This window comes from Nicotiana sylvestris, chromosome 12 (assembly GCF_000393655.2).
Source record: "Nicotiana sylvestris chromosome 12, ASM39365v2, whole genome shotgun sequence".
Taxonomy (NCBI): domain Eukaryota; kingdom Viridiplantae; phylum Streptophyta; class Magnoliopsida; order Solanales; family Solanaceae; genus Nicotiana; species Nicotiana sylvestris.
In genome coordinates, this window is record NC_091068.1 from 129340058 (window position 1) to 129352221 (window position 12164).

General features: G+C 35.5%; 2 protein-coding genes across 2 annotated transcripts; both read left to right on the top strand.

Moving 5' to 3' along the window:
• Window positions 1-4113: 4113 nt before the first annotated feature.
• Window positions 4114-5643, top strand: LOC104228016 (putative disease resistance protein RGA4). Its single transcript, XM_009780399.2, has one exon. The coding sequence runs from the start codon at window positions 4114-4116 to the stop codon at window positions 5641-5643; it is 1530 nt and encodes a 509-aa protein (XP_009778701.2).
• Window positions 5644-11085: 5442 nt separating this feature from the next.
• On the top strand, window positions 11086-11892 carry LOC138883719 (putative disease resistance protein RGA4). The gene has a single exon (XM_070164425.1). It carries the CDS (start codon window positions 11086-11088, stop codon window positions 11890-11892), a length of 807 nt encoding a protein of 268 aa, XP_070020526.1.
• The last annotated feature ends 272 nt before the right edge of the window (window positions 11893-12164 follow it).

Here is a 12164-nt window from a genome sequence, read left to right on the forward strand (position 1 = left end):
TTACATTCTCCAAAATTTTTTGAAACTTTATTAGTATGTGTAATTCCATTTTTGCACAATTAATTTTTTACTTTAGTAGTATTTGCTTGAAATGTAAAGAATGACATTTAACTTTTATAGGACAATTTGGTATTCAACTTTCACTTTGGGTTTTCCTACTTATAATATAGTATGATGATATAGATATAGATTAGAAAAATAACAAATGATTATTTAGTTCAATATGAAATCTATTTTTAAAGGGTAAAAAAGACAAATGATATTTCCCTAAGAATCTTCATGCATTTAATATAGTATAAATATAGATCTATATTTTTTTTAATCATAGTTTTCGCGTTTAATTATAGATTTGGTTAAAACTTAAAAAAAAATTAAAGTTGTGTTGAAAAATAATTTTTAGAAGTTAAAATTGTTTTTGGACATGCATTTTATTTAAAAAAAAACCTTGAAATTTTGTGAGTAGAAGAAAACTTTTCACCCACATACTACCCTAAACTATTTTTTTGACAACTTGAAAAAAAAATTCAATTTTTTCAAAAGCTGAACATGTTTCAGTGTTTTCAAAATATACCCTGAATCTATAGCCAAACGGGTGCTTAGTGTTTCATTGGGTAGTAACTAGTAAGTAGAGTAAACTGTTAAAAAATATAGCATAGAGTTCACATTACAAAACTCTCTCTCTCTCTATATATATAATTAAGGGACATTGCCCAAGTGATGTGGCATGCCTCATTGAGCATGAAACCCAATTATCTTTTTTGTCAATTATTTGGCTTTTATCCTATTTTTCTGTTAATCTGCTATTTTTATAAATCGAGAAGTCGCTTCTTCAAAAACCAAAAGTCACGTCCTTTTTCTCTTCATTCTCATTAAGAAACAAATTATGACACCCTTAAAAATCCAAACAAGCGTCATTCAATGAAAGTTGAACTTGCCCGTTTGCTTACAAAATTAAAAGTAACTGTTTCCTTGCCCTTTTACTTTTTATCTCTTCACTAACGCCTCTTAATATGTTTGAATGAAAGCCCAAACGTCTTTATTCAGTGAAAGTTAAACTTGCCTGTTTCACACCCTTCTGCTTCATTACGCAAGGTTTGTTTTGGCACTATAATCAAATATTATTGAATGTTTGTGGAATATATCAACAAAATTATTATTTTTGCAGGATTGTCGTTGATTTAATATTCTGATTCTTGATATATTAAGTTTTCCACGGGTGAAAATATCTCCAAATTTTGCTTCTTTGCAGATACGACACAAAATGGTTTGCAAAAAATTCCATACAAAATTATACCAGGGAGTGTATTAGTTATTTTTAGGTTACTTAATTAGAATGTTTATTTTCAAATGCATGCTATAATTCGAAAGGGTGATCGTCCCAAAACTTGATGAGTTTTTTGTAGGCTCTTTATGATAGTGCTTGCATACTTATTGGTTTTCTCTGGTTTTTATGGAGCATCAGTTTTTCTATATTGTGTTGGGTGCAGGACGGAATATATGATACCACAAATAGCGCAACAGGAAGTAGGAATATGCTTATGCAAATGGCTAAAGGAAAAAACCCCTTAAGACTCATAGAGTTTTATCACAAATACTAAAACTTCCATCTAGATTGAAAGCATTTGGTTTTCGGGAAAGTAATCGATGGAATTGGGTTGAACATGTGATAACTGGTGTTAGTGATCTTTCTCAAAAAACATATATTTTTAACAAACCATTATAAAACCCGGTTAAAAGCTGAGTTTCCTTAATGTAACTTTGGTATTAATTTGAGTTCTATATATTTTAATACTCAACTTTCTTAATTATAGAAAAAAAAGTTAAAAAGCTCCTGTAACCAATTATTTAATTTGTTATAAATTGCATCTTGGATTGTGACTTTTGGAATTTGTAATCCCTATTTGTTTATTGTGTTATAAATTGTATCTTTTCTTCCTTTTTTTACTCACTTAGCATCACCTCTGCATCACACTTCATTTTTTTTTTATTTTTGTTGATGAAGAAATAAGTTCTCCTCTGTTATTATTTTTTGGGTATTTTTTACTATCCTCTCCGATTTTCATTTTCTTCTGCTTGAGTTTTCTTTACTGAGTTCTTTGTGCGTATGAAAAATATTCGAGTAGTAAATATAAATTTACAGTAGAGAGTAACGGAATCAAAAGTTATGTGTAAGGAAAAAAAAACTGGTCCTACAAGGCCAATATGGCAACAACAGATTTATTGCCTCAGCATCAACCTCTAACGCTCTATCAATGTGGCTGACTTTATATTTCAAGTTTTTTATTTTGTTAACGCAGAGGTAGTTCTCACTTTGTGATTACTTGGTTTATAGTTATTTTGAATTTTTCACTTTTTTAATTTTTAACATTTTGCTTATGGGTTGTGATATTTTTTTATTTTCATCTCTTTTTCTTTTGTGCCAATAGATGCACTCAAAAATAGTTCTGAGACTAACAAATATGCGATTTATTTTAATTACCCCTTTCTCTGTATTTCTTTCCTCTTTTTTTTTTTCAATTAAAATTTTGATCTTTATGCTTATTAGCATGTTAGTTTTACTTTTTAGATATTCATATTGTCAATGTCATTGCCTAATTAGGAAACAAACATTTATAACTAAGTGAAGAATCTAATGTTAATGTCTTTATTTTACATGTACAAAAAGTTTTTTTCTTTTATATTTTTCTTCTTTAAATATACAAATTTATACTTGTATATTGTCTCTGCTTTTTCCTTTTTTCCTTTAATTGTTACACTAAGGTATTTTTTGGTGAAAAGTACTAATTATATGCCAATGATATGGATAATCATTAATGAATTGCCTCACAAAATGTACGAGTACCGGTAAATACATAAACAAACGCAATAATGTGCTTATGTGTTTTGTTGTGTCATATGAATGATTAGAAAGTTAATTACTTTCTTACCTATGATTTTGTCGATTTACAAGATCGGTTCTTCCGTCTAAAGGCACAATTATCTTACCATTGATTTTAATGGTTGTTTGAAATTTGGTAGTTTTTACTTTGATAATTTTTCGCAAAAGAAAAAGATGAATATTTCTATCATTCACGAGAAATAAATAAATGAATATAGGAATAGTATATGTGAGAGTAAGAAAATGATTCTTTTTTTTATTGCAATTTTAGAAAACTTAAAAAGATGTTACTATGTGTTAATGAAATAGGATAAGGATGTATGAAAAATTGTTATAAATCAGTAGATGGTTAAAAATACATATGATGGACCACAAGGTAGTGTAACATCTCTCTTAAAAGAAATAATTTTTGTTTTTTTTCTCCCTCTTTCAAGGCACCTCTAGCATTAATACGAAAAGAAAAAAATTTCTTTCGATGGAAACAACTATGCATTTTATGAATCATTTAATCGAGTGGTATTGTATTTCATTTCTATCAGTTGAATTGAATAGTTTCAAATCATCTTATATTTAATTATAATTAAAAAAATCAGAATCAATTACAAAAAATTAAAGAGTGCGTTAATTAATAATATTTTCGTGAAAAGAAAAAAGGAATAGTGCAATAATTACTACTCACTAACACCTATATGAGCATATAAGTCAATCGTCTTTGACATGATGAATGCCATTTTTCTATTTAAGGATTTAATGAAATTAATATTAGTTATTTCTCTTTTATAGTCTAAAGAAAGCTTAGTGATGAATGAGTTTCTATTGATATGTTTTCAAGTTCAAATGTATGGTTTTATCAGACAATAATTATCTCTTTAGGATAATAAAATTATCTTTGAAATTAATGATATGGAATGTTTTGGAAATAATTAAAATATTTATAAAGAAATATATACACATGAAAAATTAATCTACTCTATCCCGGATAAATTTACAATAAGATCGTATTTATAATTTAATTTTTTTTATAACCGACTAGTAATTGCATATGTCAGGGGTAGGGGTGTAAAATGCAAAGTAGTCGGATAATCTTAGCTGAAAACTCCCTATGCGACTAATAAATTATGGTCTTTTCCTTTACACAAACTAGCAAAAGAAGACTTCGTGAGAACTTTGGGAAGACTAATTTGGTGTAGACTGTAGAGGAAGAAGAAGACTTTTGTGAAGGAGCAAACGCAACAATGGCGGATCCTGTAATTGGTGCTACTGTTCAAGTTGTGCTTGAGAAATTGCTTTCTCCCGCTATTGAGGAGGTCAAAAGTTTAAGGAACTACAAGAAAGATCTCAGAATGCTGACACAAAATGTATCCATGATCCAATTTTTCATTCATGATGCTGAAAGACGACAAGTTGAGGATCAGGCTGTTGATAAATGGCTGAAGAGGCTTGAGAGAGTTGCTGAAGATGCTGAAAACCTGTTTGACGAAATGAGATATGAATCTCTCAAAGCTGAAGTGACGAAGATCCGAAGCAACCCTAGGAAAAAGTTCGGTAATTTCTTTTCTGATATAGCTTTTAAGAGCAAAATGTCTCGAAAAATCAACAACATCAATGAAGAGTTGAGGGCTATCAATCAGTTAGCCAATACTCTTAGTCTCCAACCCCTAAGTGGTCCTTCTCAGCAAATATTACCAATTCGAGAAACGGATTCCATAATAGTTGCTTCAGATGTTGTTGGTAGAGAGAAGGATGTTGCCGAAATAAAGGATAAGATGTTGAACATGAGAGAGGATATTGTTTTGTGCACCTTTTCCATAGTGGGTATGGGAGGTTTAGGGAAAACAACTCTGGCTAAGAGAATTTTCAATGATGAACACATCAAGCAACATTTTGAAAAAAGAGTTTGGTTGTGTCTACCTGAAATGTTAGAAACTAAGAGATTTCTTGAACTGATCCTCGAATCATTGACAGAGAGGAAAACTGAGGTGCAAAGCAGGGATATAATAGTAAAGAAGCTGCAAGATGAATTGGGAGGGAAGAAGTATTTGCTTGTCCTAGATGATTTGTGGCGTGTCGATCCTACATTGTGGCATGAGTTTGCGGACACCTTGAAAGGAATAAACATATCCAGAGGAAACTGCATTCTCGTGACTACTCGTAGGGATCAGGTGGCATCCGCAGTAGCAACACATCTTCATATGTTGGGAAAATTAGCAGAAGATCACTGTTGGTCCATTTTCAAACAAAGAGCATTTGCTGATGGGGAGGTACCAGAGGAAGTCGTGAGCTTGGGCAACAGGGTTGTTGAAATGTGTCAAGGTCTACCGTTGGCAGCAAATGCGTTGGGAGGCCTCTTACGCAATAAGGGAAAACATGAATGGCAGGAAATTCTTGATGGCAACGCCCTTGTTGCAGGTGAAGGTGATAATGGGGAAAATAGCTTAAAGAAAATCCTAAAACTGAGCTATATTTATCTACCATCTCCACATCTGAAAAAATGTTTTGCTTACTTTGCAATGTTTCCAAAAGATTTTGAGTTTGAAAAGGACCAACTAATCCAACTCTGGATGGCAGAAGGATTTCTTCGTCCATGTCAAGAGACCTCTGTGATGGAAAACGTTGGGAACAAAGTTTTTCAACTTTTGTTGCAAAATTCCTTGCTGCAAGATGTTAAGCTAAATGAGCACAACGATATAACACACTGTAAGATGCATGATCTTGTGCATGATTTGGCTGGAGATGTTTTTGTTGCGGAAGCCAAATGTATATAGTGTGAATAAGTCACAACTACTATACCAAAAATTATGACAGCCACCAAATAATAAATAAGACAATAAAGCAACAATAAAGGGAACACCAGAATTTACGAGGTTCGGCTAATTTTGCCTACTCCTCGGACACAACCAATATTTTATTCCACTCCAAAAATACAAGTGAAATAATACTAAAGAGAGAAGATACAAATGCCTTAAACAGATGAGAAGGCAAATGAGAGGTGTGTTTAAATCCTAAACATTAGGCCTTCTTTTATAGGGGGAAAATCCCCCCAAAATTCAAGAGCCCACCGATGTGGGACAAATTTGCCAAACTTCAACAAATCTCCACCTTGGCAAAATTCCACATCTTCAATTTTCTCTCAATAACAAATTTTGATTGTGTCTTCATCTTTAATCTTCAGTTTTCAACAATGTTGATCAAATCCAAACAATGTTGAAACTTGACCGCAGTCACCACCTTTGTCAGCATATCAGCAGGATTCTCTGTAGTATGAATTTTCTTCACCGTGACTCCACCTTCTTCTATGATTTCTCGTACGAAATGATACCGAACATCAATGTGCTTCGTCCTTGCATGATACACTTGGTTCTTCGCTAATTGAATAGCACTTTGACTATCACAAAAAATTGTGATACCTTTTTGTTCAACACCAAGCTCCTTTAGCAATCCTTGAAGCCAAATTGCCTCTTTCACAGCCTCTGTAATAGCCATGTACTCTGCCTCTGTTGTAGACAAAGCAACTGTTGACTGCAAAGTAGACTTCCAACTAACTGGTGCCTTTGCAAAAGTAAACACATAACCAGTAGTTGATCTTCGTTTGTCCAGATCACCCGCAAAATCTGAGTCACAATATCCAACGACAGACTGATTGTCTTCCTGCTCAAAAACTAACCCGACATCTACAGTATTATGAATATACCGTAGAATCCACTTCACAGCTTGCCAATGCTCCTTCCCTGGATTGTGCATATATCTGCTAATAACTCCAACAGCTTGTGAAATGTCAGGCCTTGTGCAAACCATTGCATACATCAAGCTACCAACAGCATTTGCGTATGGTACCTTTGACATATACTTTCGTTCAGCTTCATCCATTGGCGACATAGTAGTACTTAGCTTAAAATGGGAAGCAAGTGGAGTACTAACTGGCTTAGTCTTGTCATCTATGCCAAAACGTTGAAGTACTCTCTTCAAATATTCCTTTTGAGATAAACAGAGTTTCTTTGAACGTCTATCTCTAATTATCTCCATGCCAAGAATTTTCTTTGCCTCACCCAAATCCTTCATCTCGAACTCCTTCTTCAGTTGAATCTTCAACTTATCAATTTCTTCCAAATTCTTGGAAGCTATCAACATATCATCAACATATAGGAGAAGATATACAAAGGAACCATCTTTAAGCTTGTGCAAATACACACAATGATCGTATTTGCTTCTCTTGTACCCTTGCCGTAACATAAACTCGTCAAATCGCTTGTACCATTGTCTAGAAGATTGTTTCAATCCGTACAACGATTTTTCAAGTTTGCACACCATATTTTCTTTTTCCAGCAACTTTGAATCCTTCTGGCTGAGTCATGTAGATTTCCTCCTCCAAGTTTCCATGTAAAAATGCAGTTTTTACATCCATCTGAACTAGTTCCAAATCCAATTGTGCTACCAAAGCCAACATAATTCTAATGGAGGAATGTTTTACAACTGGAGAAAACACTTCATTGTAATCAATTCCCTCCTTTTGAGCATATCCTTTGGCCACCAATCTTGCTTTGTAGCGAACATCTACTTGGTTAGGAAATCCTTCCTTCTTTGCAAATACCCATTTGCACCCAATTGCTTTCTTTCCCTTCGGGAGATTGGCCAATCTCCATGTATGATTCTGATGAAGGGACTGTATTTCATCATTCATGGCAATCCTCCACTTATCTTCTTCTGAACTTTGGACAGCGTCTTTATAAGTGGTAGGAACATCATCAGCTACAATTGAGGTTGCACAAGCAACCGTCTCTATGAGACGAACAGGTTTCGTTATTGTTCTTTTTGGTCTGCTGGTTGCTATTGATTCAAGTTGTTGTTGAGGTTCCTGAGTTGGAATCTCCTCTACTGGCTCACCTTCCAGAGGGTAATCTTCATTTGTTTCCTCCTCTGCTTCTTGTGTAGGAAAAATAAATTTTCCCTCAAACTCCACCTGCTTAGAAGCACCTTTATTTTGTTTGGTGTCTTCTGTTACCTTATTTACCATAGCAGATTCATCAAAGGTAACATCTCTGCTGAATATTACTTTCTTTGTCATAGGACACCATAAGCGATATCCTTTGACTCCAGAAGTAATTCCCATAAAAATAGCCTTCTTTGCCCTTGGATCCAATTTTGACTCTGTCACATGATAATATGCAGTTGAGCCAAACACGTGCAAAGAGTCATAATCTACAGCAGGCTTTCCATACCATTTTTCAAATGGTGTCTTGCCATCAATAGCAGCAGATGGTAGACGATTAATGAGGTGGCATGCATATGTAATTGCCTCAGCCCAAAATTCTTTGCCCAAGCCAGCATTGGACAACATACACCGTACCTTCTCCAGCAAGGTCCGGTTCATACGTTCTGCCACTCCATTCTGTTGTGGTGTATGTCTAACAGTGAAGTGTCGGACGATGCCATCATTTTCACAGACCTTATTGAAATGATCATTTTTGTATTCACCTCCATTGTCTGTGCGAATACACTTGATCCTCCTGCCTGTTTGATTCTCCACCATCGTCTTCCATTTGAGAAAAATTCCCAGCACTTCATCTTTGTTTTTCATTGTATACACCCACACTCTTCGAGAAAAATCATCAACAAAGGTTACAAAATAGTGCTTCCCACCCAATGAAGGTGTTTTGGAAGGACCCCAAACATCAGAGTGTACATAATCCAAAATGCCTTTAGTATTATGGATCGCTGTACCAAATTTAACCCTTGTCTGTTTCCCTTTGACACAATGCTCACAAAACTCCAAGTTGCAAGCCTTTACTCCTTTTAACAATCCTTGATCTGATAGAGTTTTCAAGGATTTTCCTCCAGCATGTCCCAAGCGCATGTGCCATAGCTTGGTTGCTTCTGCCTCTTTGTCGTCACTGGATGTCACTGTCGCTGTCCCAATAACTGTACTGCCACGATAGCGGTACATATTATTATTCTTCCGATTAGCCTTCATTACCACTAGTGCACCGGAGCATACTCTCATCACTCCATTTTCTGCAATGATTTTGAACCCTTTTGATTCTAGGGCTCCTACAGAGATGAGATTCTTCTTCAAATCCGGTACAAATCGAACATCTGTTAATGTTCTGATCATTCCATCATGGTTCCTTAATCGTATTGAACCAATGCCATATGAGGTAAGAGGGCTGTTATCCGCTGTGTGGATGACTCCATATTCTCCTTCTTGAAATTCCACAAACCAGTCCCTGTTGGGACACATATGATGGCTACAAGCCGAGTCCATCAACCATATGTCTGATGATGTTAATGACTCTGTTGTAACTAATGAGAAGTCTGAATCATCACAATCAGCTACATTTGAATCCATAATGGCCTTTCCATTGTTATGTTTGGCCTTATTCTTCAACTTCGGACAGTCTTTCTTCCAGTGCCCTTTTTCTCGACAAAAGGCACATTCATCTTTGCTGGGTCTGGATCTTGACTTGGATCTTCCCTTCTTTGTCCTCGTTTGATTTTGAGGACGACCCCTCACAAACAGTGCTTCTCCTTCTCCGCCCTTCTGTTTTTCTCGCTTTCTTTGTTCATAGCTGTACAAAGCCGAACAAACTTCTCTGAGAGAAATTTCGTCATTTCCATGGAGTAGAGTAGTTTCAAGGTGCTCGTACTCATCAGGAAGTGACGCCAACAACATTAAGGCCAAGTCACCATCATCATAAGTTGTATCCATATTTTGCAAATCTGTGACCAACTTATTGAAACTGGTGATATGTTCATTCATCGTGGTACCAGGAACATAGGTGAAGTGAAACAGTCTCTTCTTCATGTACAATTTATTTTGACTGTTTTTCTTCAAAAATTTATCCTCCAGTGCTTTCCATAATTTACTTGCAGAAGTTTCCTTTGTGTATGGATATTTCTGCTCTCTAGCAAGGTAGGATCGAATAGTACCGCAAGCAACACGGTTGATAATTCTCCAATCTTCTTCTCCAATAACATCTGGTTTCTTTTCTTCAATGGCCAGATCTAGCCCTTGTTGAAAAAGGACATCTAGAACCTCGCCTTGCCACATCCCAAAATGTCCGGACCCGTCAAATATTTCGACCGCAAATTTCGCATTTGACACAATTCTTGTCATAAGCGAAGATGTCAATGATGACGTATTGTTGACACTTGATGTAGATTCTTCTTGTTTATTGTCTCCCATCTTTGACACAAATATTATTTAATAGCTGACGACACAAATCAAGATTATTTCCTTTCTGGTGTGGAAGATCAGACTAAGCTGCAACCACAGAGCATACTCAGACAGAACCTTGACTCAGTTACCAAGATAAATCTTTTCTGATGTGGAAGATCAGACTATGCTGCAACCACAGAGCATACTTAGACAGTACCTTGGCTCTGATACCAATTGTTGCGGAAGCCAAATGTATATAGTGTGAATAAGTCACAACTACTATACCAAAAATTATGACAGCCACCAAATAATAAATAAGACAATAAAGCAACAATAAAGGGAACACCAGAATTTACGAGGTTCGGCTAATTTTGCCTACTCCTCGGACACAACCAATATTTTATTCCACTCCAAAAATACAAGTGAAATAATACTAAAGAGAGAAGATACAAATGCCTTAAACAGATGAGAAGGCAAATGAGAGGTGTGTTTAAATCCTAAACATTAAGCCTTCTTTTATAGGGGGAAAATCCCCCCAACTTTTGTTTTCCCACCGATGTGGGACAAACATTTTGCCAATTTCAACAAATCTCCACCTTGGCAAAATTCCACATCTTCAATTTTCTCTCAATAACAAATTTTGGTTGTGTCTTCATCTTCAATCTTCAGTGTTCAACAATGTTGATCAAATCCAAACAATGTTGAAACTTGATCGCAGTCACCACCTTTGTCAGCATATCAGCAGGATTCTCCGTAGTATGAATTTTCTTCACTGTGAGGCATCAAGGAGTTGTCAGCCTCAATTGGCAAGCTAATATACTTGAGATATCTTGATCTCTCCTACACTGAGATCAAAGCCTTGCCCAACTCCATTTGCAAGCTTTACAATTTGCAAACATTTAGAGTCAATAACTGCTTTTCACTCGAGGGGCTTCCGGATGAGATGGGAAATATGATAAGTTTGAGACACATATATTACAATTCTTGTTACCAATTCATTACTGGTTGGGGATCACGATGTATCTTTAATGACCACTTTCAGATGCCACTTAACATGGGGCAATTGACTTGTCTTAAGACCCTACAATTTTTCAAGGTAGGTTTAGAGCAAGGTCGTCGAATTAAAGAATTAGGTCATTTGAAAAACCTTGGAGGTGAATTGACGATCAATGGTCTCCAATTGGTATGTAATAGAGAAGAAGCTCAAACAGCATATCTGCAGGAGAACCCGAATATCATCAAGCTGGCATATTTATGGTCCCATGATGAACCAGAAGGCTGTGAAATCAATTATGAGTATGTGTTGGATGGTCTTCAACCACATCCAAACTTGAAAACCTTAGCAGTGGTGGACTATTTGGGGACTAGATTTCCTGCATGGTTGAGAGAAGATTTGCTACCATATCTGGTCAACTTGAAATTAAGTGGTTGCAAAAAGTGCAAAGAAGTTCCATCACTTGGCCAACTTAAACTCCTTCGGCATCTTGAGCTGGTAGGATTCCATGAGACGGAATGCATTGCACCTACATTTTATGGTGTTGAGGTTAGCAATAATGGATCAAGCAGCGATAATGCAAATATCCAAGTGTTCCCATTACTTAAAGAACTAGTTTTGGATGATATGCCTAGCCTTACTGAGTGGAAGGGAGTGGAATTGATACCGACAGAAAATGGTGGTAGAGATGGAGTTGGAGTAAGAATGTTTCCTGGACTTGAGAAGTTGAGGATTAGAAACTTTCCTTTGAGCATTGTACTCTTTCACTTGAAACCAAATGTCCTTCTAATTCTTCATCAAACAAGGAATGTTTACATTTCTTTATCAATGTGGTTTAATATTGAAAATTTATGTTCTTTCTCATAGGTGACTAGATCAAACATCATGCTAGAGGGATATCAGCACTTATTAAGTAGGGATACAGGCTAGATTTGTCACTCTACTTTTAGTAAATTATTCACATTTATACCTAGTTCTACTATATGTCCAAATACGTCCCTATCGTTAAGAAAGTAAATAAATTTGTCTCCAAGTCTAACAGAGTTACATTGTTCTTTTAACTGCCAACTAAGTAAATTTCTAACCCAAATTAAGAAGACCCGTTCCTAACCCGACTAACCAAGAACCCGATTTAATAA

Coding starts and splice junctions, on each gene's coding strand:
- LOC138883719 (XM_070164425.1), top strand. CDS start 11,086: ATGGGGCAATTGACTTGTCTTAAGACCCTACAATTTTTCAAGGTAGGT.
- LOC104228016 (XM_009780399.2), top strand. CDS start 4,114: ATGGCGGATCCTGTAATTGGTGCTACTGTTCAAGTTGTGCTTGAGAAA.